The sequence below is a fragment of the Chenopodium quinoa genome, unplaced genomic scaffold, assembly GCF_001683475.1.
Source record: "Chenopodium quinoa cultivar QQ74 unplaced genomic scaffold, ASM168347v1, whole genome shotgun sequence".
In the NCBI taxonomy this organism is placed as follows: Eukaryota; Viridiplantae; Streptophyta; class Magnoliopsida; order Caryophyllales; family Amaranthaceae; genus Chenopodium; species Chenopodium quinoa.
In genome coordinates this window covers 5,623,820-5,648,889 of record NW_018745454.1, presented here as the reverse complement: position 1 = coordinate 5,648,889, position 25,070 = coordinate 5,623,820, and the positions used below count along the sequence as shown (strand labels likewise).

At 33.3% G+C, this 25,070-nt stretch overlaps 4 protein-coding genes across 4 annotated transcripts; 1 reads left to right on the top strand and 3 right to left on the bottom strand.

The window, feature by feature from the left end:
• Nucleotides 1-10,618: 10,618 nt before the first annotated feature.
• LOC110714144 (probable alkaline/neutral invertase D) lies at nucleotides 10,619-15,263 on the top strand. The gene is made up of 5 exons (XM_021892615.1): nucleotides 10,619-11,058; nucleotides 11,807-12,246; nucleotides 12,344-12,775; nucleotides 13,515-14,073; nucleotides 14,726-15,263. The coding sequence occupies exons 2-5, from the start codon at nucleotides 11,869-11,871 to the stop codon at nucleotides 15,019-15,021; spliced, it is 1,665 nt and encodes a 554-aa protein (XP_021748307.1). The 5' UTR covers nucleotides 10,619-11,058; nucleotides 11,807-11,868; the 3' UTR covers nucleotides 15,022-15,263.
• A 400-nt stretch (nucleotides 15,264-15,663) lies between these two features.
• On the bottom strand, nucleotides 15,664-18,659 carry LOC110714145. Its single transcript, XM_021892616.1, has 2 exons — nucleotides 18,474-18,659; nucleotides 15,664-16,128 (listed from the first exon to the last, which is right to left on the bottom strand). Exons 1-2 carry the CDS (start codon nucleotides 18,547-18,549, stop codon nucleotides 15,917-15,919), a joined length of 288 nt encoding a protein of 95 aa, XP_021748308.1. The 5' UTR covers nucleotides 18,550-18,659; the 3' UTR covers nucleotides 15,664-15,916.
• Nucleotides 18,660-19,482: 823 nt separating this feature from the next.
• LOC110714294 (NAD(P)H-quinone oxidoreductase subunit T, chloroplastic-like) lies at nucleotides 19,483-20,584 on the bottom strand. Its single transcript, XM_021892798.1, has 2 exons — nucleotides 20,140-20,584; nucleotides 19,483-20,021 (listed from the first exon to the last, which is right to left on the bottom strand). Exons 1-2 carry the CDS (start codon nucleotides 20,490-20,492, stop codon nucleotides 19,604-19,606), a joined length of 771 nt encoding a protein of 256 aa, XP_021748490.1. The 5' UTR covers nucleotides 20,493-20,584; the 3' UTR covers nucleotides 19,483-19,603.
• Nucleotides 20,585-21,157: 573 nt separating this feature from the next.
• LOC110714292 (probable purine permease 11) lies at nucleotides 21,158-24,480 on the bottom strand. The gene is made up of 3 exons (XM_021892796.1): nucleotides 24,309-24,480; nucleotides 23,073-23,220; nucleotides 21,158-22,547 (listed from the first exon to the last, which is right to left on the bottom strand). The coding sequence occupies exons 2-3, from the start codon at nucleotides 23,086-23,088 to the stop codon at nucleotides 21,424-21,426; spliced, it is 1,140 nt and encodes a 379-aa protein (XP_021748488.1). The 5' UTR covers nucleotides 23,089-23,220; nucleotides 24,309-24,480; the 3' UTR covers nucleotides 21,158-21,423.
• Nucleotides 24,481-25,070: the final 590 nt, after the last annotated feature.

Below are 25,070 nucleotides of genomic sequence, written 5' to 3'. Positions count from 1 at the left end.
TATATTTGACCAAGTATATCAAGTGAAAATTAAATTACACTCACAATTTAGTCTATTAATTAACTCTCATAACAACTAACATGCATAATTTAGTTTATAATTTTGAAAGAATTAAAACCCTCATATACGACGGAGTAACTACTTAGGCTCTGTTCACTTCACCTTACAAAAATAATATTAAGTAAAAATTATTTCAGTTCAGTAAAATTCAGTTTTCTTTAAGAATTATAATAGACAATCAGTATTAAAAAAATCAATGAAAATTGATTTAAGTTCAGCAAATATAATTTTATTTCAGTAAAAATAATTTCAATTCAACAAAAATAAGATAAAGTGAGCGGGGCCTTATTTCAACCGATCACTATGGGCCCTTAATTTGTGAAGTCATGCATACATGCCCATGCAAACACATGCGTATTCATTGAACTCTATCAATGATAGAAAGAAGCTAGATATGTAGTCAATTATCTCTTTACTATAGCTAGCAACTCTAAATCCTACAGTACTTCGTATTATCTAGCAGAGTACATCTTCTAGTAGAAGTACATACATACATATTCCAAACATAAATACCCACAATGTTTGGTGAAAACTAATTAAATTCCACTACCTTTCGCAACACCTTAGTAGCCTGGCTATAGCCATATACCGTATTCCCTTTGTCCCAAATATAATAGTTATATATATAGTCCCAATTTAGTAGTTTGATGAGGTCCAAAATTAGTAAACTAAAAGTGGTAGTACATCCCTCTTACTTGAAAATTTTTAGATTAATAGGACATCCAAAAAAGGATTACGGCACAATTCTAGCATGATAGAGGGAGTAAATATAGAACAAACTGTACATGTACAAGTCAATCAACGAAAGGTAAGTCGTTATGGATTTATTTCACAAGTATGGAAGGGCCCTGGGCCTGCCACTATACATGTGAAACCTGGGATAAATATTGAATCACCCACATCATATCCTCTCTATCTATCTCTAAATAAATCTCAGCTCCTTAATTACTTATATACATACTACCCTTCAATAATCTTCATGCACTGCACTTTTGCATGGCCATGAACATCTCCACGTTACTTCCATCTCCTGCCTTCTGCACCGGCCTTTTTATCTTAGCTTTCATATATATATAAATTACCACTATATATCTAACTAGTCATATACTACGTATATATATAACATATGATAACGTTTTATATACCTATCATTTAGGCACACTCCTCAAAACAATATAGTTTCTCTTATATAGTTTGTTTAAGAAATCCAAAATTTATTTGCTATTACTATGCCAAAAAGAGTAGAGGCAGAAGGGAGTTTAAGGGCACCAAAGGGACACTTTGTGGTGTACGTAGGAAACAAGATGACAAGATACATCGTGCCTACATACTTCTTAAGAAACGCGATTTTTCAACAGTTGTTAGAGAATTCCGCCGATGAGTATGGATTTGGTAGCCAAGAGAAGATTGTGCTTCCTTGTGACGAGTATACCTTCAATCGTATCATAGCCGCCTTGGATAAAAGGTCATGATCGATATACATCATACTCTTAGAGAACTAAAATCTTTAGTGCATGCTATCTAATCCAATTAACTAATAACTAAATTACATATAACATGCATGTATCTTTAGTTAATTAATAATATTAGCCGTTGTGTATGGGCTATGGCACGATAAAATAGTCGAACATATTGTTGAGCGTGTATGAAATATGATGATATATATGGTCCGATCCTATAGTATGTATTTCATGCTCATTTTTTTCCTTTGTCACATATATTTTATCACATAGAATGTGATCATGATTTTCTTTATACTTTTAATCACGTACATGCAATGGTAACAATAATACTGCTCAAGTGATGAGTGCACAATAACTTAAAACACATATATTATAAACCAAGACATCCATGCTGTGCATGTAATCCATTGCATTTCAATTATATATCAATTCAAGTATATATATTACGATCGAACAACTTTGTAATTTTGATTCTATTAATTTGTACATTATATTGAAATTTATCCAAAAAATATGACATGACATCTCTTTGTTTATTACAAGTAATTTGCATGCATGGTTATTTTTGCGTACAAAAGTCATAATGCTATACATATAATACTAGATAGGTTATGATAACATTATTTACGCTATGAGCGTTTTATGAAAATTTTAAAAGTCAAAAATAAAGTATGTGAAAATCAAAAGTTTTAAAATTTTACGTCTGTATCAAATGTGGATTATTTGGTGAATCCACTCTTAACTTAAGCAAGTTGGGGCATGTGCCTCCACACTATATGTTATACAGAGTTTGTTGTTACTCTATATATTTGCCATTCTCCGTACCTCAAAAATCATACCACACCAATTTATGTTCAATACTCTTATTAGTCTTATATCATATATATAGCAATGGATAATGAACTCCGAACTTCAACATTTCCATTATTCTTTGTCAAAAATATGCAATATAAGTAGTATTATATATTTACAAATAGTAAAGTTGGAAGCATGCATGTCCAATAAGAGTACCATGATCCAATAAGAGTAACATATAGCTTCTACCATATACTTAATGTATAATCAAAATTGAATTATGGTTATCATACTTTTATCACAAGTAGCTGGCCTAATGATTAGTGCATGCATTTTGAAACATCTTGATAACTAGCTACGAGTAGTTTATAAGAATAATTATAAATTAATTTTTCCCACACACAAACAAATTTACACCAAAAATTATCTGATTCTAAATTATGTAAAAATTAGACAGTTTATAAATATAGGCTAGTAAAGGGTGAAGCACGAAAACTTAAAGTGCGGAACACGCTCAAAAGTATATCGAGTTTAGTTTGGCGTAAGTTAACAGCAAAAATCATGCATGAATATGATTAAACAAACAGCTACAGACTACAGTCGAGATTTCATTTTCATTTTTAAATACATAATTAACATAATTATTACGACAATCATGCTCTTTTAGCTTATTGACCTACCAATATAATCAAGGTCACCTATTTTATTTTATTTATCAAGCTAAGCTAAGCTTTGAAGCAATCTTTTGTTATTGTGATTCACATGGTACTTTTTGCGCAACTAATTTTCCGGAATATCGTTATCTACAAATTAAAATATACCAATTGTCAACTTATTGCAATAGATTTCTTATGCTAAATTTTGATAAAAGATTCATTTTCTCTTAAAAATATTTGATTTGAATTTACTACGTATTTAAAAGATTTACTTATTATTTTCTCTGAAAAATATTTATTTGCATTTATTTGTGTCAATATTTATTTAAAGAATATAAAATAATTGATGTGTCACGTGAACCGTACGTATGACCGTATGGCTGCGGTGTACTGATATATGCCTCCAAGGGCCCATGGGCCATGGCCCAACTATTTAGCACTAAATTCCAAAATCTATATATTTGACTTTATTCTTTCATTATTTTCCTTTTTTTTTCTGGTGAAAACTTAAGATGGACTCCAGTACTCCACAGTCCATACAAAGCATTTTTCATTTAATCTATGAAAGATGATTAAGAATACCTTATATAATACTCCATACTTCGTAAAAGTAAAAACGATACTCAGTAATATAATATCCCATTAGGCTATTAGATGATTAGAGTGTACATCATTAACATCAATGACTAATTACTAATTAGTATTGTATTTTTGAAATCATATTTTGACCAAATTTAGAAAGTTTACTATCAAAATGATTTTTTTTTTTTTGATAGGATCAAAATGATGTAATATAACGTATATACTCGAACGAATATAGAGATAGATGATTGATAATAGACTAATATAACAAATATCATTCATGTAAACTTAAATACTTTAGGGACAATTAAATATATCACAGAGAATCTTGATAAGAAGTATTTCATATATTTTATACGGAGTATGTGATTGGTTTTTTTTTTTCAATGATTCATTATTATAGTAATACGGATCTGAGTAATAAGTGTTTAAAAAAAGTCTGGCATTTTTGCATTGGCATGGCATGAGCTGCAATGAAATTCCAAGCTAAGCAGGTATGTGCAATTAATGTATAATACATTTGTATTTTCTGTGATTTGTTTAGAATAATTATTTAATAATATACTTGCGATGACAAACAACAATAATGCCATCAGCATGCATGAGTGCGAAATTTTCAATATTCTCCCCGGATAAGACCTCCACCTCTCACTCATTTATTTAATTATTATCTTCTGATTCTTTCTAATAATTAACTCTCAACTCAACTTAATGATGTTTGTTTGTAGTGGGAATTTTAAGAACAAGCTTTACGTTATCATCAAAGCTACTCCGTATCAAAAATATTATAGTACCGCATACAAGATTTTAAAACTACATTGCAGCAACAACAATGTAACTATGACTGTTTATGTAACTATGATAATAAATAAACAAATGCATAAAAACTGTCATTATTCTTGTATCATATCATGTAGAATATACTCTTTTCTGCTCCATAAAATTAAATATGACTATTTAATCATAACTTTGAGTATCTATTTTACTACGGAGTGTTATTATAAACAAGTTATTATTAGATTTATTGTAAAATACATGGTAAATATGTAGAGTTAAAATTATGAAGTAAAATTAGATACATCAATTATTATAAAAGGGGTGAAGTATTTAAATTGCCTGAAAGCTAAAAATCAATCTTGTATTGTACCATTAATGACTTAACGTACACTATATGCAACAATTGTACTTTTAAATTTCAAGTTGGGAAGCAACAGAAGACGAAATCTTACAGCTGGCGCTGTCTGCGGTAGCACCTATCCGATGGAAGGTAGGTTGTGGTAAGAGTGTTCGTATTATAGCTGACGATTGTGCTCTTGATGCTCCCGTTTCGTTTAAGTATGGTTTATCCCAGTCGGAACTACCGATTCATGTGTCTAATTTAATTGATCCGCGTTCTAAAGCGTGTGTGGGACCCCTCGAAGGTCCATCGGGTTTTCAATAATAGTCCAACAGCTAACCGGATTTTAAGTTTATGTGGATCGTCCATTGAAGCTCATGGACGATTTGTGTGTATTGGAAATTTAATAAAAACGACTCCTTTTCTACAAAGTCTGATTATGCCCTCTTGCTTATGCAGACTTCTAATCGTCCTTATGGGGGGGTTTATTCCCTCTTCCTAGTGGAGGAAATTCTGGGGGCTTCCTCTCCTTCCTAAATGGAATATCTTTTGCTGAAAAAGTTTTCAGCCTGGTCTTTTGGTAGCGGCAATTCTAGTTGTTCATGGCCTCTCTGTTGATCCTGTTTGTTTTTTTTCCACAAGGAACTGGAGACGGTGGACCATTTGTTCAGAGATTGAGACTTTGTTGTCTCTTTATGGGCCTGTAGTTCGTTTTGCGTCGCTTTAATAGTCAAGGTCTTCTTCACCTGCCTTTTCCTCAATGGTTTTCCTCGATGATTTCACTGTTAAGGGTGGATAAGGACTAGAAAAAATTGGTGCGAATTTTCGCTCTTTTGTGGGCTATTTGGCTTTCGTGTAATAAGTCAAGTTTCGACAACAGTTAGTCTCTCCGGATGATGTTATGCTTCTTGCTTCTCAGTGGTTTATGCGGAGTCAACAAGCTCAGAATTTCCGTAGGCGTCTTTTCTCGGGGGATTTTCGGCCTAAGATGCTTAATTCACGTGTTGCGGACTTGCGGCCACTGTTTTGTGGGAATATTGCTTCAGTTTTTGATATTTTTTTATTTGTGATGGGGCATGGTCGTCCTTGGACAATTCGGCTGGTGCGGGTTGGATTTTTCGAGTATGATTCGCTTGTAGTGTGGAGGAGGGGGGTGCTTGTGCTTCCTTCTCCTCCTCAGCTCTCCATTCCAAGTTACAAGCTTGCTTCTGAGGGTTACATCATGTCCACACAAAGGGTTTTTGTAAGATCCTTATTTTTTCAGATTGCGAATCTCTTTGTTTGATGTTGGCCCGGCAACAGCGTGCCGACATTTTTCTCTGCTGGTTGATTCGAGCTCTTTTGACTAATGTTGAGGTCTGCAACATTCGCAAAGTTCCTAAGCAGTGGGTATCTGCAGCACGTTGGTTGGCTAGGAAGGCTTGGGTTCAGGAGTTTCTTTGTTGGTCTTTTTAAGTTTGTGTTTTTCATTTATTGTTCTCACTGTTAAAATTTTTTTTTTTAAAAAAAAGTTTTATTGAATTGAAAAAATCAAGCTTAATTAAAAACATCAAAAATAGGAAGTAGAATTAAAAATCCGATCACTTTGAGAAAGTACTCTAGTACTCTGTCTATACGAGCAAGTGGGGTGGTCTCGTGAGAAGTGATCCGTGCAACAAAATGTAATGTTAACCCACGATGTATGGCGCATTATGCCTTTAAATAAATGAATAATCCAATGGTTGACCCTTTTTCACATCAATATAATCAATAGTCCTTACTTTTAATTTTCTGCTGATTTTTGGCACGGAATCTTGTATTCGGACCTCTCATTTTACGGACTATTCATTGATTGTCTTATTCTATAATCAAACAAAAACCAAATATTCATGCATGCAGTGCTAGCTAATCTTTTGTGGTAGATGTTTAGATGACAAGGGAAGGGACGAATAATTGCTTCCCTATTTCAACAGTATTACATTCTCTGAAATCTGAATTATGACATTGATCGGTAGGTATTGATCAGATATGCGTTATTTAAGGGTTCAATGTAAATTTTACTCCATAATTATTATTATTATTATTTTTTTGACGGAACTCCATAAATATTTTCTTTTTAAAAAATAAAAATAAAAATAAAAATATATGCGGCCTTAAGAATAATATGAAAAATTAATCATATCGTTAATTATATCAATAACAAATACAACGGGCCTGTTTTCTTATGTTGAAATTCAGTCCAGTTCAGTTCAGCTCAGCTCCTAATTTCCTTCTCTTATAAAATATTCATTTCAATTCAGTTCAGCTCAATTCAGTTCAGTTTTGTTCAGCTGAGTTCAGTCAATGAGAACATGCCCTGCGTATGATCGATTTTATTCATAGATTCATAATATCTATTGATGTGAAGAAAAGTACAAAAAGGCAACATGCAAACCTTGTGTGTTAATAAGTCAAGGTCAAGTTTAATTAGATAGAGTGGGAATATTGACTCCAACAATCCAACTTTAAACAGAGGGCCAAGGAATAAGGAAGGATTCCTAATTGGAAGGCAAATGGTTTTTTTTTTTTTTTTTTTTTTTTTTTTTTTTTTTTTTTTTTTTTTTTGCTTCAACGAATTCATTTCCTTTGATGTATGACGTGAAAATTTCATCAAAACTCTTGTAGTGGTATTACCTTTCATTCTTTCAATATTTAATTTCATAGTTCTCTTTCGTCTTACCTTATATCTTTCCCTTTGCTTTCAACTTTGAAAAAGATGTGTACAATTTTTTTATTTTTTTTTTTATTTTTTTATTTTTTTTTTTGAAAGAGAAAGATGTGTACATCTTAAGAACAAATTAAAAAAAAAAAATCCTCATTATCTTTAAGTTGCAAAGTTTCGACTTCTATATAATTTAATAATTAATTGTATCACATTTGATCATATTTTCTTTATTATTATATAGAAAAAAATGTTTTTAATGTGAAAAAGTAGTTAGAATTATTTTTCAAATAATTTTCTCAAAATATAAAACTATAATTAGTTTTACTAATCACTAATAAATATTCAAATAATGGGAGTTAGTTCGATATCGTCCATTAACAACTTTATGTAAACTGTCTACCATGCAATATATAATATTATCGCTATTGATTGCTTATTAATTTTCAAAGCATATTTATTAATCATTTAACATAATCTTCTATTTTAGATACTCACATCTTCGTCAAAAGGAAAAAAAAGTTCATATCAAAATTCAATTTTGTCTGCAAGCTAAGTTGATCATATTCTTCTTCAATTCATACATTGCATAATGAAATTCTTCAATAGTTCAATTTATAGTTACGTTCTAAAAACGAAACTAGCTAGCTAGCTATTTATATTCCATCATGGAAAATAAATGTGACACATTATAGGAATAATACTACTTAAACTATTGTACATCTTCTAAGTTCTAACACATACTTTATGTGCATAGTCCAAAAATAGATATTTTATCACACTATTATTCTTTATCACTCCATATTATACTTTTATCTAATGGTTCTACGTACTATATACGTATCAACTTACTCACAATTTCTTGATCTAGTATTTAATTTAGTGAGCTAGCTAAACACTAATTGAGAATATGAGGAAATTAAAGAGAAATGATTTGATATACATACATTATTGTAATTATATAAATTACTAATCTACTCTAGTACCACAAATACTTTAAACCCCTAAATTATATCATTCGCCTATCAATCAACAATATTATACACAATGCATATAAATATTATATATACACAATGCATAATAGGTTTTCTTTTATTTATATATATATATATTTTTAAACAACATATCTATAAATAGTAACCAAAATAAAATAGAAAGGTAAACAAACAAAATTAAATCCTCATTTGTATGGCGTGCATTATCATACTTCACATGAAATAGACATTGACTGCTAGTAGAGTTCAATTTAACAACATTTTTTTCTTTTATTGTCTACAGAGTATCTATTTGCGTGGGTACTCGCTTGATATATCAAATCTCCAAACGAGCCCACACATTACTTGCTTGAAATAATTGCTCCGTACTTTTTAATTCCTATGAAAATATGTTGATTTTATTTTCAAGTTTGGTAACAACTACGGAGTAACAAATTTGACGTTTAAATTATTTTATGTCGTATTATGCAATTTTTTAAAGCTAAACATGAAAATGTATGTTACATGATTTCTTTCTTAATAATGAAAATTTAGTTAGACACAAACAATTATTTATAAACAAATGAACTACTTCTAGATCAAAGATTCAACCTTATAGATACGTATTGCATAGTACGTAGTATAGAGTAAAACACAAATACGGTCCCTGAACTTTTATATTTGTGTACTTTTAGTCCCTCAACTTTCATTTGTGCACTTTTGGTCCCTCAACCACCACTCTTGGTGTTTCTGACCAAAAAGTTGACGGACCTTGCCTAGTCAGTGAAAGTTTAGGAACTATGACTTAATAATTTATTTATTTTCTTTTTTTTTCAGATTTTTATTTAAAAATGAATCTTTTTTCCCTAAATTTTCTTTTTTTTTTGTTGGACCATAACTTATTATACTACGTTTGTTTTTTCTAAATTAAATGTCAAATAAAATAATAAAAACAAAGATAAATTATCTGAATATGAGACCGTTAATTTGACGGAAAATCTAAAAGAATTCTCAACATCAAATTAAGTTAATTAACGACGTTTTTACTAATTAACGACGTTTTTACTTTGGGATTTACAAATATCATCTAATTTGCCTCGATTTTATGTAAATGATGAGATTTTCGGATAAATCTCCTTCACATTCAATCAATTTTAAAAATAAAGATGAATTCAAAAAATCATAATACGAAGTACAAATTTGACAAAGAAGATTTAGGAACAATGAAAATGAACTTCATACTCGTAAAGAGTAGGATCAAGTGTTGGATTATAGTATTATACGAGTATATATTTCTTTAGATCATCCTCATCAAACACTAAACAATCCAATTAAACTATAAAATTAATTAAAATTCGATTGTGGTCACCTTTCACCTCGCCGCAACCGCAGCTCCCACCACTGCGCCACCTTCGATTCCCGCATCTCCATTCTCCACCACAACAGCCTCCACCGTCGCACACCCTAATTCGCGCAGTTGCATCTCCAACACCAGCCCACATTTCCAACACAAGCTAAGATAAATCAAAGCCTGGAATTAAAAAATGATTATTGCAGATGATTGTTGATGAGGTGCAAAGTAGGGGATTGTTTACCCCATTAGAGCAGCCAAACCGAAAGAGTAGAAGAGGAGGCTGACCACTCCTTTGTTTTTGTTTTTTATTTTAGTTTTCTTCATTTTTCTTCTTTAATTTTCGTTTTTCTATTTCTTTTTATTTCCTTTTTTCTTAATTCTTTCTTTATTTTTCCTTTTCCTATTTCTTTAAGACATTTTTTTTTTAAAAAAAAGAAAAGAAAGTAAAATAAAGTAAGGTCCCTAAACTTTTTGATACCTAAAATAATAAAAAGATTCTTTTAAAATAAAAATTTGACAAAAAATAAATAAATAAATAAATTATGAGTCATAATCCCTAAACTTTTGCTCAGTAGGATAAGTCCCTCAACTTTTTGGTCAGAAACACCAAGAGTGGTGGTTGAGGGACCAAAAATGCACAAATAAAAGTTGAGGGACTAAAAATGCATAAATACAGAAATTCAGGGACTATATTTATGCTTTACTCACCATAATATATAGAAAAATACTCCTTAGAATATACGCGTTAAACTCCTGCAAAGTAATATTAAACACGATCAATAAATAATCAATGAAAACATACTCCATAATTATACAGTATTTTAATTACACTTTCCTTTGTATTTTGTATACAATACTTTTTTTTTTTGAAGTAATATACGGAGTATATATATATATATATATTTTTTTTGGACAGGAATATACGGAGTATTTAGAAACAAAAAAGTATAAATCGAAAAATGGCAGTAACAGCTAAGGTGTCAGGCTGTCAACGGACCCAACCACCCTAAAGAAAACCAAACCAAGTGGATTAACCCATCTGAAACTGTGTCGTTTTGTCTCCCCAACCTACTCTCCCAGTCTCCCTTATTTCCCTCGTGCGCCATTTCTCACCGGCTATCCCCTGTTCCCGGTCACTCCCTTCACTTTACTCACTCACAAAATATTTTTTCTCCCAATTAAAAAAAATAAAAAATAATACGGAGTAATTTTCTCTCTCCTAGTTTTCTGTTCCATTATCACTATATATTCCTGCTTCACCTAACAATGCTCTTTTTTTCCTTTCCTTCTCCTTTTTTTTCTCTCTCTTCTCCGCCGTCCATCTCCATTTTCCGGCGGCCGTTCACCGTCGGAAACTTTTACTTTTCCGTCTCTCAGGTACTTTCTCTCTCCTCTGATCTCTCATTTTTCTTTTCAGATCTGATGTTTTTCTCTTCCCAACACTTATTTTTTCATCATTTTTTTATTGTTATTGCTTTGATTTTAAGGCTTTTATTAGTCTACTTTTTTACTGCTAGCTTTAATGTGCCATTTTTTAGCTTTTCTTTTAATTATTTTTTTTAATTTTGTGATGGATCTGCTTTTATGAGCTAATTTATTTAATTATATTATTTAAAATCTGTAATATAGGAGCTTTATTTTGTTATAATGTGATATTTGTGAGTTACATATAGTTTATACTCGATAAGATTAATGGCAATTGTTAATGTTATGCTGATTGTTTTGGTAATTTTTGTTGGAGTTTAGGAAGTTAAAGGGTATTGTTGTAGACGAGATTTGATCTAAGGTCTCGAGTATACTAACTAAGCTAGTTGACATCCACGAATTTTGTAGTTCTTATATATAGTGTATGTTAGGGGGGTATGTTTATGGATTAGGTTGATTTTTGTAAAAATAAAATAAAAAATAAAGATATATGTGAAGAAGACATGATACATGTGTTCTTAGAGTCATAGTTGTGGATAATATTTATGTGGGGTAGTGGGGGCTAACATAAAAGAATCTTTGAAGATCTTGTATTTCCAATTTGGAGGGTTTATTTTAGGTCTTTATAATTGGAGAATTTTCTTTGAGATCCCTATATATTGCCTTATTTTCTGATTTTCAAGTAATTGGATTTTTGTAGGACTTTTTGTTGTTATTGAAGGGGGTGGTGTGTGTTTGTTTGAATTATCGGTACCGGAAGAAATGGAGGGAGTTGGGCTAAGGAAAGTGAGCTCTCATTGCTCGATTTCCGAGATGGATGATTTTGACCTGTCTAAGCTTCTTGATAAGCCTAGGCTCAATATTGAAAGGCAGAGATCATTCGATGAGAGATCGTTGAGTGAGTTGTCCGTAGGACTGAATAAAGGGAGTGTAGAGAACTTTGATCACATGTACTCTCCTGGAGCAAGGTCTGGTTTCGATACCCCTGCTTCATCGACTAGGAACTCTTTTGAGCCGCATCCTATGGTTGCCGAAGCTTGGGAAGCTCTTCGACGATCTTTGGTGTACTTTAGAGGTCAGCCCGTGGGTACCATTGCTGCTTATGATCATGCTTCAGAGGAAGTATTGAATTATGATCAGGTATCTTCATTTCACAATTCATATCGCTGTAATTATTATCCTATTGCCTTTTACTGTTTTTGATTCCAACAATCTGAGACGATGTTTCGTTTTGCAGGTGTTTGTAAGGGATTTTGTGCCTAGTGCACTAGCTTTTCTTATGAATGGTGAGCCAGATATAGTTAAGAATTTCCTGTTAAAGACCCTGCAACTTCAGGCTTGGGAAAAGAGAGTTGACCGATTTAAGCTCGGGGAAGGGGCAATGCCAGCAAGCTTCAAGGTGCTCCATGATCCTGTTCGGAAATCAGATACTGTTGTTGCGGACTTTGGTGAGAGTGCCATCGGAAGGGTAGCTCCTGTTGACTCAGGTTTCTGGTGGATTATTCTGTTGCGTGCATATACAAAGTCTACTGGAGATATGTCTTTGGCAGAGTCGCCGGAATGTCAGAAGGGGATGAGGCTTATAATGACTCTGTGTTTGTCGGAAGGGTTTGACACATTTCCTACCCTACTTTGCGCAGATGGTTGCTCAATGATTGATCGGAGAATGGTAAGATGTTCTCTATAACTCTTTACTGCTGTAAATTTTCTGATTCTTTCATATGATATTCATCATCAAAAAATTTAAGGCTACCATAAAAAAAAGGTCACTAAGTGATATAAGTCCTTTTACCGTTTTAAGAGAGCATTGACTTTGACTGTTCTACTGTCATATAAAATGTGTCAAATGCATGCAGGGAATTCCAATTTCAAAATTTAATATTATCCCAAAAATTCTTATTTCTTTTTTGTCGTTGAATCTTTATTGTTATGCTGATTTCTTAATCGGTATTATTTGATTTGGCTAATGATATTGATACGTACAACCCCACCATATTATCATCATTAATTCATTACTGTCATAGTTTAACTTGCTCCATCACCATATACGAGTTGTTGCCTGATAAAATCTATTGATCAAATCGCCATAAAGGTTGCCCATTCTTTTGATTCAAACAGAAGTAGGTAATCCATGCTAATTTCACCAATAGAATGATATTTTTTTCATGACCAAACCTAAATTCATCATTTCTGTAATGACTGTGCATGAACTTGACTTTTTATCTCACGTAGTTTTCAATACATCTGTTTTATATGAAATCTGATGACAAGGGTTGTTGCTACTCGTCAAACTACATGCTAATATAACTTGAGCATTGTGTCTTTGGTTTCACCATATAACAATCCTTTAAAATTGTTCTGTTGACTTAATATCCACATTTGTATTCTAAGACATGATCATCTTCCAGGGAATTTATGGCTATCCCATTGAAATTCAATCGCTCTTCTTCATGTCACTGAGATGTGCTTTGGCTATGCTTAAACATGATGGAGAAGGAAAGGAATTTATCGAAAGAATAGTGAAGCGGTTGCATGCATTGAGTTTTCACATGAGAAACTATTTTTGGCTTGATTTCCGTCAACTAAATGATGTCTACCGTTACAAAACAGAAGAATATTCTCATACTGCTGTGAATAAGTTTAATGTCATTCCCGATTCAATTCCAGATTGGGTTTTTGATTTCATGCCTACACGTGGTGGTTACTTTATTGGAAATGTTAGTCCAGCAAGGATGGATTTTCGATGGTTTGCGTTGGGCAATTGTGTTGCCATCCTTTGTTCTCTTGCAACTCCAGAGCAATCTATGGCTATTATGGATCTCATTGAAGAGCGCTGGGAAGAGTTGGTAGGAGAAATGCCTCTAAAAATCTCTTATCCTGCCATAGAAAGTCATGAATGGCGGATTGTCACAGGATGTGATCCCAAGAATACCAGATGGAGCTACCACAATGGAGGATCTTGGCCAGGTTTGCCCTTTTTCTTGTTTATTTTAGCTTTCTTCTTGATGGTTATGTAGAAAGAATTTCTCTTCGTATTTTGATGACTTGCATTATCCCTTACACCTGCTACATGAGGTTGCTTTACAAGAATAAATAAGACATACCAAATGAATAGGTTGTCAATTTAATTATGCCTCCGTGTGAGACATGCCTACTCATTCAATATCTCTCTTTTGCACCTTTTAGTGATTTTGCTAATAACCAGTACACTGTCGTGAGTCCTGACTTGTTGAACGAGATTTAATAAACTCGAATTAATGGCTAATGCTTGGGATTTTCCTATAGTGTTGTCAAATTAGCAGTCCATTTTCAGTTAGGGTTCCGCTGGATTTTTATTCTATCTAAAGTAGTATACTTCAGTAGCAGGCTAGCAGTCCTGACTGCACAGGGTCAGGACACCTCTATAAGCCTCAGAATTTCTTATTAGTAGTAAAATAAAATAGTAATTACTCAAGTTTCTTACTGATATCGTTATTGGTCATTTCTATGAAATAGTTGGTATGAAGTATATTATTAGCAACTCTGCATCACATTTATTATATCTACCTTGTGTTTGAAGAATCGAACATTTATGTTCTTTCCTCTTGTTTTCCCATCTCTTCTTCTGTGCTGCTTGCAGTTCTTTTATGGTTGTTAACGGCAGCGTGCATCAAGACTGGTAGACCACAGATTGCAAGACGAGCCATTGATCTGGCAGAGTCCCGTTTGCTCAAAGACGGCTGGCCAGAATACTATGATGGTAAACAAGGCAGATACATTGGAAAACAAGCACGAAAATTCCAAACTTGGTCAATTGCTGGATACCTTGTGGCAAAAATGATGCTAGAAGATCCATCACACTTGGGTATGATCTCCTTGGAAGAAGACAAGTTAATGAAACCATTGATTAAGCGATCATCCTCTTGGACGTGCTGAGCCTAAGCAAATAGTAGGAGGTAGTATTGAAAAAAATACAAGGCTTAAAAATGCTAAGTAATTGTTATCGTAATTCTGGCGATGTTCATTCTTTGGCAATTTTCTTGCCGTTCTCAGGACTGATTGCAAGGTCTGGTTGTGTACAATAGTGTCTGCTGGCTTCTTGTTTCACAAATAACTTCTTTTTTCCTCCAAAATTTCATAATCAAATGGTTACTTCCCTATGTTGAAATCAACTTCCGAAAATTTAGTTACTCTACTTTATTTGGAGTATTTTGTGCCCATTTTTTGTTGATACTCAGCAGTTTACCCATCATAATCTTAGAATACGAAGACAAATGCTTTCGTCATAAAATTTAACCAGTATGATATTGCAACAAACTTGAGCTTTAATATGCAGTCCTTTGCATTCGCTTTTTGACCCAAGCAGAAACTAAATGAAGTATAATCAATTACTCCTATTTCTTTAAAATGGATTTGTTTTGAGATAACATTAATCCATTATTACTTAGAGTAGTTAGACACTCTAACGAGATGGGAATTTATGCCATTTGTCTCATTTTACATGATCCATTACAACCTTTTGATGCGCCATCAGCATCGAAGAAAACTTGCCGAAATGCATAGGAGTAATATGAGATCTTACAAATACAACGTACAAGAAGAATTTCATTGAACCAAAACCACAACAGCAGCTGGTATATAGTAGCAATTGGCAGAAATCATTACAAAATTTTTATTGTCAAATGAACCTTTCCAAGTTCTAGCAAAGGTAAGATTCCAAGCAAAAAACTGAAAGTGATATGAAAAAAGCCATCATGATCTTTCAATACAAGGCCAACTCAGTAGTCTGTATAACTTCCAACAATATAGGAAAAAAGGAACTATGATGAACTTAAGATGCAGTCTTCTTTTGCTGGAAAACAACTGCATAGACGGGGACAAAGACTCCGATGCTAAAGGCAGCCAATACACTAAGGGACATCTTCAACTTCTGGTGCTTCATCCTGTCCAAGTTGTACATGTGTTTCGCGTGAAGGTAGAATGGCTCATCATGACCATGTCCTCCCATCATTTTCATCCCACTCGAGTGAAATTCTCTGCTTGCTGTAAGCACAAAAATCACTTAACTTAAATAAACTGGATCTTTCTTGTACCATCAGACATTAAATATAAAGAGGACAAAAGAATCTAACAGACAACAAATTTACAATAGGATGACTAAAATTAGACAGTGTTCAACTTTCTTGCCATCATATCCCATGGTTTCATAATTATGCACACAAAAAAGTAGATCCTCAGCCTTGAAATCAGTTCAAGAGTTGCAGAATTGGAGGCAAATCAGGAGTATTCTGGACTTAATACCCCCAGTGCTTAATAGCTTATTTGCTAACCCAGCTTGATCACTCTCTAAAAAAAGAATTTCAAGCACCAAAATTATTGCATAAAGGCAAGATAGCACCATCTCACACAGTCTCACAAATCCTAAGTTTTATAAGAAAACAAAGTTACGAACTATTGAAAATAAGTTTGAAAACATGTTGACATCATAACCACCAAAGGCACACCACTAATAAGCATTCAGGGCTTCAGGTCAATCCTCCAATGAGGGAGGTGTAAGGTGTTCACTTCCACATTCAGAGGCAGTAGTTTACATGTACAAAGCTTTTTGTTTAATTTTTATTTAAAAAAAAAAAGAAAAGAAAAAAAGTTTGTATTAAAGCTCAAACAGAAGGATACAGCAAGATGTCCTCATAAAGAAACACAAAAATCATATTTACCCAGACCCTTAGTATCTCTACAATTGGATGTAGCCAAAAAGCCCCAAGGCCCCCAACTGCAATAACCCAAACCAATCCTGACAATGTTTATTTTGAGAAGAAGCAACTACGTTGAAATTTAATTAGACAATGCCCCCTCCCTCCTCCTTTTTACATAATCCCTACCTGCTCTTCATAACTAATATTAGAGAGACCGAGGTTCATGAGGGTAACCCTCAACCACCATGTACCCATGGAAGCAATGATCTTTGAAATCACCTTCCCAAAACCCTGCCTTTAGCTCACAGCCAGACAGCTCCATCCCATAAAAATACCTGCATCAGCTTCAGGCTTCACAAGTACAAATCCGCCTTTTGCAGCATTCAGAATAATTCACAATTTCACATAATAAGGTATATTGCGTATATAAATTATATAGTGGGAAAATACCTCAAGAAAACAAAATATGAATGACACTAAACTTCCTCCTTCCAACATCCAATTGATCCAAGATCTAAAGGCATACAATCATCCCCAACAAGTTTAACATCATAAATCCTAACAGCATCTCCAACCTCCTTGTTTCAACCAACTATAGGTATGACTTATTGGTGGCACCTAGAGAACAGTTTTTTTAGGTTTTTTTTTTTTTTTTTTTTTTTTTTGAAACAGACAATATTGCGATACACCCCATATATGGGACATTGGAACAGCCACGAAAACTGCCTAAGCCTTGAATAGCTGTCTTTAAAAACAATAATAGCTTCAGACTTCTGCACCCTATAATAATAAGTCAGATATGGTTCTAACCTAATTAACAACATAATAGGTGCAACAAGAAATTAAGACTTAACCAATCATTCTAATCCACCCAAAAAGGCACTGAACTCTAGCTAGAAGCCATCAACTATTGCTTACTAAACATATGTCATGTGTTACGAAATCATTCCTTGGAAGAACAGGAATCACTACATCCCCACATTTTACCTCAACCTATTCCGTGATAAACACAACCAACTTACATTCGCATTCTTGCTTGGTCTAACCATCCATTAAAGCGCACACTTTCAGCTCTGAATAATCTCAATAGATTGAGACGCCAATTCACACTTCAATAGTCATTCACCTACCTCCAACTATGCACATATCTAATTCCTAAACTCCTTTACCAGCCAGAAATGAGATAAACAAATCCATAAATAAACACTGAGCTCACCTATCCATAAACCTATATAATCTCCATTGTAAATTGTAATACAGATTCTCAATACGATTGCGCCATTATAGCAAAAAAAAAAAAAAGCATTGCATTCTGATGATCAATAAAAATTCATATAGCTGCATAAAGCCTCCTGATCAAATTGAAGATGCATTAAATCACAAGTTCTAAAAATTGAAAATTTTAAGAGAAATTCGTAGAATTCCACCATCTAATTTCCGTAATTAACAAACAGATACAACTCAATATCCTAATTCCAGATGAATCAAAATCATAATTCATATAATCAAAAGTTGTCAAATTTCCAGATGCAACAAACGTAAAGAGAAAAAAAATAAAAAAAGGGGTGTGAAACACATTAAAAAATGAGTAATACGCATCAAACAGATCTAAAAAAAATCGTATAATTTTAGAGTTAATTCGCTTCAAATTGGGGAAATTAAAAGAACCCTAGATTTGTAAGACCGACTAACCTGGCTTAGATAAGATTGACCCAGAAGAATTCATGAGCTTTGATGCACAGGATCGCAACCCATTGTTCAACGCCATGGCTTTAGAGAGAGAAAGAAAGAGAAATGAAGAGAGAGAATCGAAAACAAAAATGGCTGAAATTTCTAGCACACAAGAGAAAGCAAAGACCCAGTAAAGTTGTAAGGTACCAAGAGATTATCTCTCACGCGCTAGTATTGTATACCCTAGTGTTCATATCTTCTTGGGCCTCGGTTAGTCTTCTGTTTTAACTCGACCCAAAATCAATGACCCATTTGTTTTCAGCGATGAGAATCGATTTTAAGGGATATTCCTAGGAATCCTTAAATCGGGAGGTTTTTTTGAGCTATTCCTCATTTTTACATAGAAATATTATTTGTGAAACATAAAAACTCTCTTTATTCTTTTTAATGAAAATTTTTTTGTTCGATGTTGTGGGTGGTGGATTTAGAAACATGTCGAATGTGTCGGTTGAGTTTGATTTAGGTCAAGGTAATAACTTATTCAACTTAGGCAATATTGGATTATGTTATGGCTTAACTTTGTTGTCATTGATATTACCAAATTCTTTGAGGTGAATTTTAATTTGTCAAGAATAAGCACTTTGTACTTGGTATGTACTATATAGTACGAAGAATAAATTAGAACTAAGAAGCAAAAGCTAAAGAAGGATTTTGAGCTAGAACTCTGCTATAATTCCATAACTCTTTTTAAATGTTGATGGGATTTAAATTTATCAATATATCATTCATAGTTTAGATATATACTGTAATTAATTTCAACAAGTTTTAAAATTAACTAGTGATGATCAATCATTTTGACATGATGATGAATATAGATGAAACTATTAGAAACACATTGTGACGTGTTTCAAGCTAAAATTCTAAAAATATACTTCTATTTTTGACAAACTAAACCTATAATTCTAATGACTTCCTCACTTCTTGTTTCTCAATTGACATATCTAAAGACCACAAAAGATTGAGACAAGACTAAAACCATTCAATAACAGACAACTCTGCTCAAGTGCTCAGTAACACAATAACCACTTTGTGTAATCAAGACTAATATATCTTAAATTTTTGTACAAGTGTATAATACTGATTTACATCTATTAGTACTCCTTGAAGAATATAGCATAAACAATGCAACATATTGAGAAGACAAGTATGATAGCATCAAATGTAAGAGCACTCATTGCTTGATCACTTAATTCTAAATTTCTCCCACCAAGCCTATCCACCATATCAGGGACTGGTTCATAGTTCATAACATCTTGCTCGTAAGGGTCTTCGAGCTTCATCTTCATCTTCTCTGCTCGACGACTAGCTGCCTCTTGAGCCAATGTCCAATCATAGAAACTCCGGGTCTCATCATCACTCAATACATTGTATATTTCTCTTAGTCTCATGAACTTCTCTGATGCTGTTTTCAAAGGAAGCGAAGTTGTATCAGGGTGATATTCTTTTGATAATCTTCTATAAGCTGCTTTTATCTCCTCTAAATCAGCATCTGGTGGTATTCCTAAGAACCTGATTAACAACAGAAAATCCTAATTAATCAGCATAAATGCATAATAAACATTAAACATACGTACTAGAGACTTGTCGAGTTGATAACGTTTGTACATAAACCTGTAATACTACTTACTGATAATGAGAATCAGAAGAATAAAGCAGGTCAGAAAATTTTTCACCAAGTAAATTTTTCTGCTCGGTTTCAGGTTTAAGTGGCTCTTGTTTAGCATTTGAACTGCTCCCTCCAACCCAACCTTCATCATCATTCTCCCAATGAATCCTTGTGTCTACACCAGGGGGTGGTCTTTGCCAATTACCGGAATCTTGTGTCGCGGCAAAAACGCAGAGTTTAGCATGGTTTTTCCTCCTGGTTGTTGCTTTGTTTTGTATCAGGATACTAGTTTGGTTCTTCCATGTTGGATAACCAATTATGCTACCAACGACGAAGAGGGAAGCTGGAGACGGAGGAGATGCCGTAGAGGCCATAGGATTAAGATGATTTGTGAGAAAATCCAGCCTTGTTGAATTAGAGGTTGTGCCATTGCTTTAGACTTTGTGGTTCAAATGCAATACAAGGATATCAAGAGAGGAAAATTGCAACAATTTTTGTTTGTCTTGTACTTCAATATCTAATTGTCTATATATGGGCTGTCAACTTGTCATATATTGTACATGACATTCATGATTCTATTCATCTTTTATCGATTTTTTTTTTTTTTTTGTTCTATCCGTCATGCATTCCTATTTGAAAATTCATCTAGGACTAATATGTTCAAGTTCGAAAAAAATAAGACAAGGGATAAGTTTTAAGAGTTGTTTGGTTACACAAAGAAAATGGGGGGAGTGGAAAATCATGGGAATTTGAAAATACATGAGTTGTTTGGTTGACAATAAAAAGTGTAAATGAAGGAATTGCAAATTCATGGGAATTGTGACTTCCCACAAAACATGGAAGTTAATTACCTAACCCCCCTGGGTAAGTCAAACTTCCCATGATTTGCAACTTCCCTCATGCCAACCAAACAACTTTATACAATTCCCATGATTTTGATGTAGGAATTTAATTCCCATGAAATACAAATTCCTATGGGAAGTAATTTCCCATAGCAACCAAACGACACCTTAGATAATAAAGTGTTAACAATCAAAGGTTGAAGCAACAAAGTAAAAATGTTACCAATCATTCAATTCTGTTACAGATACATCAAGATAAAACCCTTAGGGATCTCTCTACAATTGTCTGTTTAATTTACTCCCTCAGTTTCATTAATATACAACTATACAAGACACTCACTGTTTACAATAATTTCAAATTAAGTAAAATAATACTGTATAAGATTACACTCAGATACTCAATCAGTGACTTAAATCTTGAAACAGAGGGAATAAATCCGAAAGAATGTTGCCACTAGCTTACTCATGCTAAAGATACAACGCAAGAAGACTCCTTACGGATCTCATTGCTACTATCGGTTTCTGTGGATTTCTGGGTTTCCATGGTTCTACTATCATCCAGATAGTTCTGAAACAAATAAGAAGCAAATCCCCATAATGCTAGAAGCATTGCGATTGCCTTTGCTCCATTCAATGTTTCACGGAAAACTATCAGTGATGCAATAGGAGCAGCAGTGAGAGCTACTGTACTAATAACATTTGAAAAGAGAGAGGATACCAAAAAGATCAAGCCAACTACACCAACTGAACAAATTTGCCAAGATATAGCAGTCCAAACCAAGGTCATAAAGTACGACGGAGGTCCTGAGTTAAAATTTTCCATCTCTACATGTAAAGTCCTCCATTGCCCACTTGCAAAGAGTCCGCTTATTGAAACAATAGTTGCTACGAGTGAAGTGTATATTTGCATCTTCATAACTACGGCAAAACTTTCAGATTTCAACACTTTCTGAAAGGAAAGCTGCATCAGAGACAGAAGAAGGGCATACACTGCTGAGGCGCCTAGAGTGCATATAAATCCAATAGAATATTCCAGTTTAGATACCCCTGCTGGTGAGTCAGAATCACCATTCACAGCAAGTAGAGCCGCAGAGAAGGAGAGAATAACCACCGAGTTCAGTATCAATGGGGTGAACTTCTGATTGTTAATGAAGTACGAGAGGACTGCATTGAAAGCTAGCTGTGTTGCACAAATGAGAGAATAGGTAGAGGCTGAGAGAAACAAAAGTCCTACAGCATAAAGCAAATTGTTACCAGCTAGGAGTACACCAAGAGAAAGATAGATCATAACAATGTGCTTCTTTGTACGTGGATCAGGAGGAGGTGAAGAACTTGGCGGTAATGGAATAAGGATCAGTGGAATGCAGAGTATGGGGAATCCTGCAGTTTGTACAATAGTTGCTAAAAACATGCTTGTTCCGCCTTCAGCATAGTAAAATCTACCTAGCAGAACAGCTGCAGTTTGGCCTAAAAGAACAAAGGCAATATTGATTGCCACTAACATCCACCATCGTTTTCGTGTAAGCTTCAGAATTGGTGATACCTCAATTTGGGTTCTGACTCTAGTCAAGATAGGGTATTCGATATCTGCAATGTATAGCAAGTACTTAAGCAAACATTACAACCAAAAAACAGACAGACAACAATGCAAATAACTAAAAAAGTACTATTTCCCAAAAAAAATTAAGTAAAAATGACCTGCCAACATTAGAAGGGGTGACAAATATTATTTCTCAAACCCCTTTTATCTAAAAATTCCGGCGTAGTTGCCTATTAATGGATGTTGACATAAATTGAACACTCGAAAATTTCGATGTGTTGGCAACGACTTAATAGAAAGATGCCAGTCTATTGCAACTCAGATCCTTCACCTACCTTACGATATCTTAGTCATACACAATCCTTGAAAAAGAAAGCAAAATAAATACCCTAGTCCAACACATTTGACAAGTCTAAGTAGTATATAGTCCATAAAAAGCCTTAGACCATCATTGTGAAGAACATATATACATTTAACTCAAAGTAGAGAAAAAAGGAAAAAAAAGAAGTTCAACCTTTTTCTTCATACTAAATTCAGCAGTAAAAAACTCCAGATTAATAAGGTGAATTTACCTGCGAAATCCTGCATTGGATTATATATTATATTGAATCCTTAACGAATGATCATCTTTTACCAATGTTCAATTCGGGAGAAGCTGTTGTACCACTAGATTGTTCACACACTAAAATGTAAATTTAATCATATTTGCAACAGCTTCACCTGAAACAACAAAAGACAAGAGTTGAGAAGAAGATAATATGCATATGACCTGTAGAATTTCAGACCAATCTGATCAACTTATACGCGAAATATAATTCAATTACAAATTCATTCAATAAAGGCTTCAAACTACCAGAATCCTGACTTGTATCAAGCCTACAAGAACTCTTTAGGGATGTTATAAAATCTGTTAAGGTTTGTGGAGTAACAAATACATGACTAGATATTGATGTTTTCAAAAATTCCCTTTCATTTACATAAATCTTGCCATGACTTCATCCCTGTTTGCTCGATGAAATGAATAAAAGCTACATAATCTAAGGCCGGAATGATAATTCAAAGAGAACAAAACGAGTAATCAGTTCCGTGGGCAGACAGAACGATTGAAGCAACCTAAACAGGATAATGATTGATCACTTATGTAATTTTACTCTATTTCGCCTATTATCTACCCGTGTTAGATAACCAACAATAGACAACTACAACACAAGAATACATGGACACTTGAAACTAACCCGTGTGACCGTGTCCATACTCCATAGAACTATCAATGTAACCCGTGGGTGGGGCCATGTCTAACCCTTGTACTCAAGTCCAAGTAACAAAGTAAACACAAATAATATATAGTCTAGCACATTATTTCATTATTAGACACCCAATGTGACAACCAAACTTTCTGGTCATTCAAATTCCAGAATAACAAAAAGCATTTAAAGCAGCATAAATTTCAAATCAATTCAACACCATTTTCTGAAACAAAACCCAGTTGAACATCAATCACTCCTCCTAAACCTGCCCCACTAATCAACCAACAAAAAAAAAAATCCAATCTTTAGAAATTAAAATTTGATCAATCTCACCCATATCAACAATTATACCCAAATAATTCAAAGCTGGGAAATGGGATTCAACGCAACCCCAGTATAATTCATGCTATAATGAACAATTTCAATTTCAGAATTAGGTTTAAATTATTCCAATTCAAATTGGGTGAAATCATATATAAAATTATTTTTAATATAAATCAACAGTATATAAATCAGAAGAAAAATTTATAAACAAAATACCAAGTTAAGAAGATTACTCACAGTAAGTGGATTTGAATTTCCTTGAGACCGTAATTTGTCTGAATTGAATATGAAAAAGTGATAAAAGGGGAAGAAAAAGAGCATTTGTTATTATGTCAAATTATTAAATTATTTATAACCGTTAATCATCACCAGCAACTGAATCTAACTATTTTTTTTCTTTTTTTTTCTGTTAAAGAAAAAAAAAAAAAAAAAAAACCTTTCTTATAGTGCATAAAATTTAATGAATAAATAATTCGCAAATAAAATTCATGGAAAAATTATTGAGAAATTCTCTTGTATTTAGAATTTTTCATTTTTGCATTTCCCCTCATTTTATATGTGCAACCAAACGAACCTTATACGGAGAATTTTTGTATTAAGAAACTTTGTCGTATTTTAACTTTTAAGCAGTTATAATAATGTTTGGTTCGTGTAAAGAGCAATCTAATTCGAAGATTTAGCATTAAGTTAAATCAAATGTTCTGTCAAAAAAAAAAAAAAAAACAAATGTCTTAGGATGATTTTAGGTTTATGAATAGCGAACAATGCACTAGACTTGGTTCTCATGCTATCATTTTCATCTCATTTTGGTGTCCGATTGTGTGCCTATATTTCCCTTTCATATAGTATATACATACATTCACTTGTCATCTTGTCAAAATTTGGGTAAAGTGTTATACAAGCCCTCCACAACTACATTGTCAATCCCTCATTTTTTCTACTACGTATTATATTAAGGAGTTGGTCCAACTACTAAAAGCTACTTAAATATTACGAGTA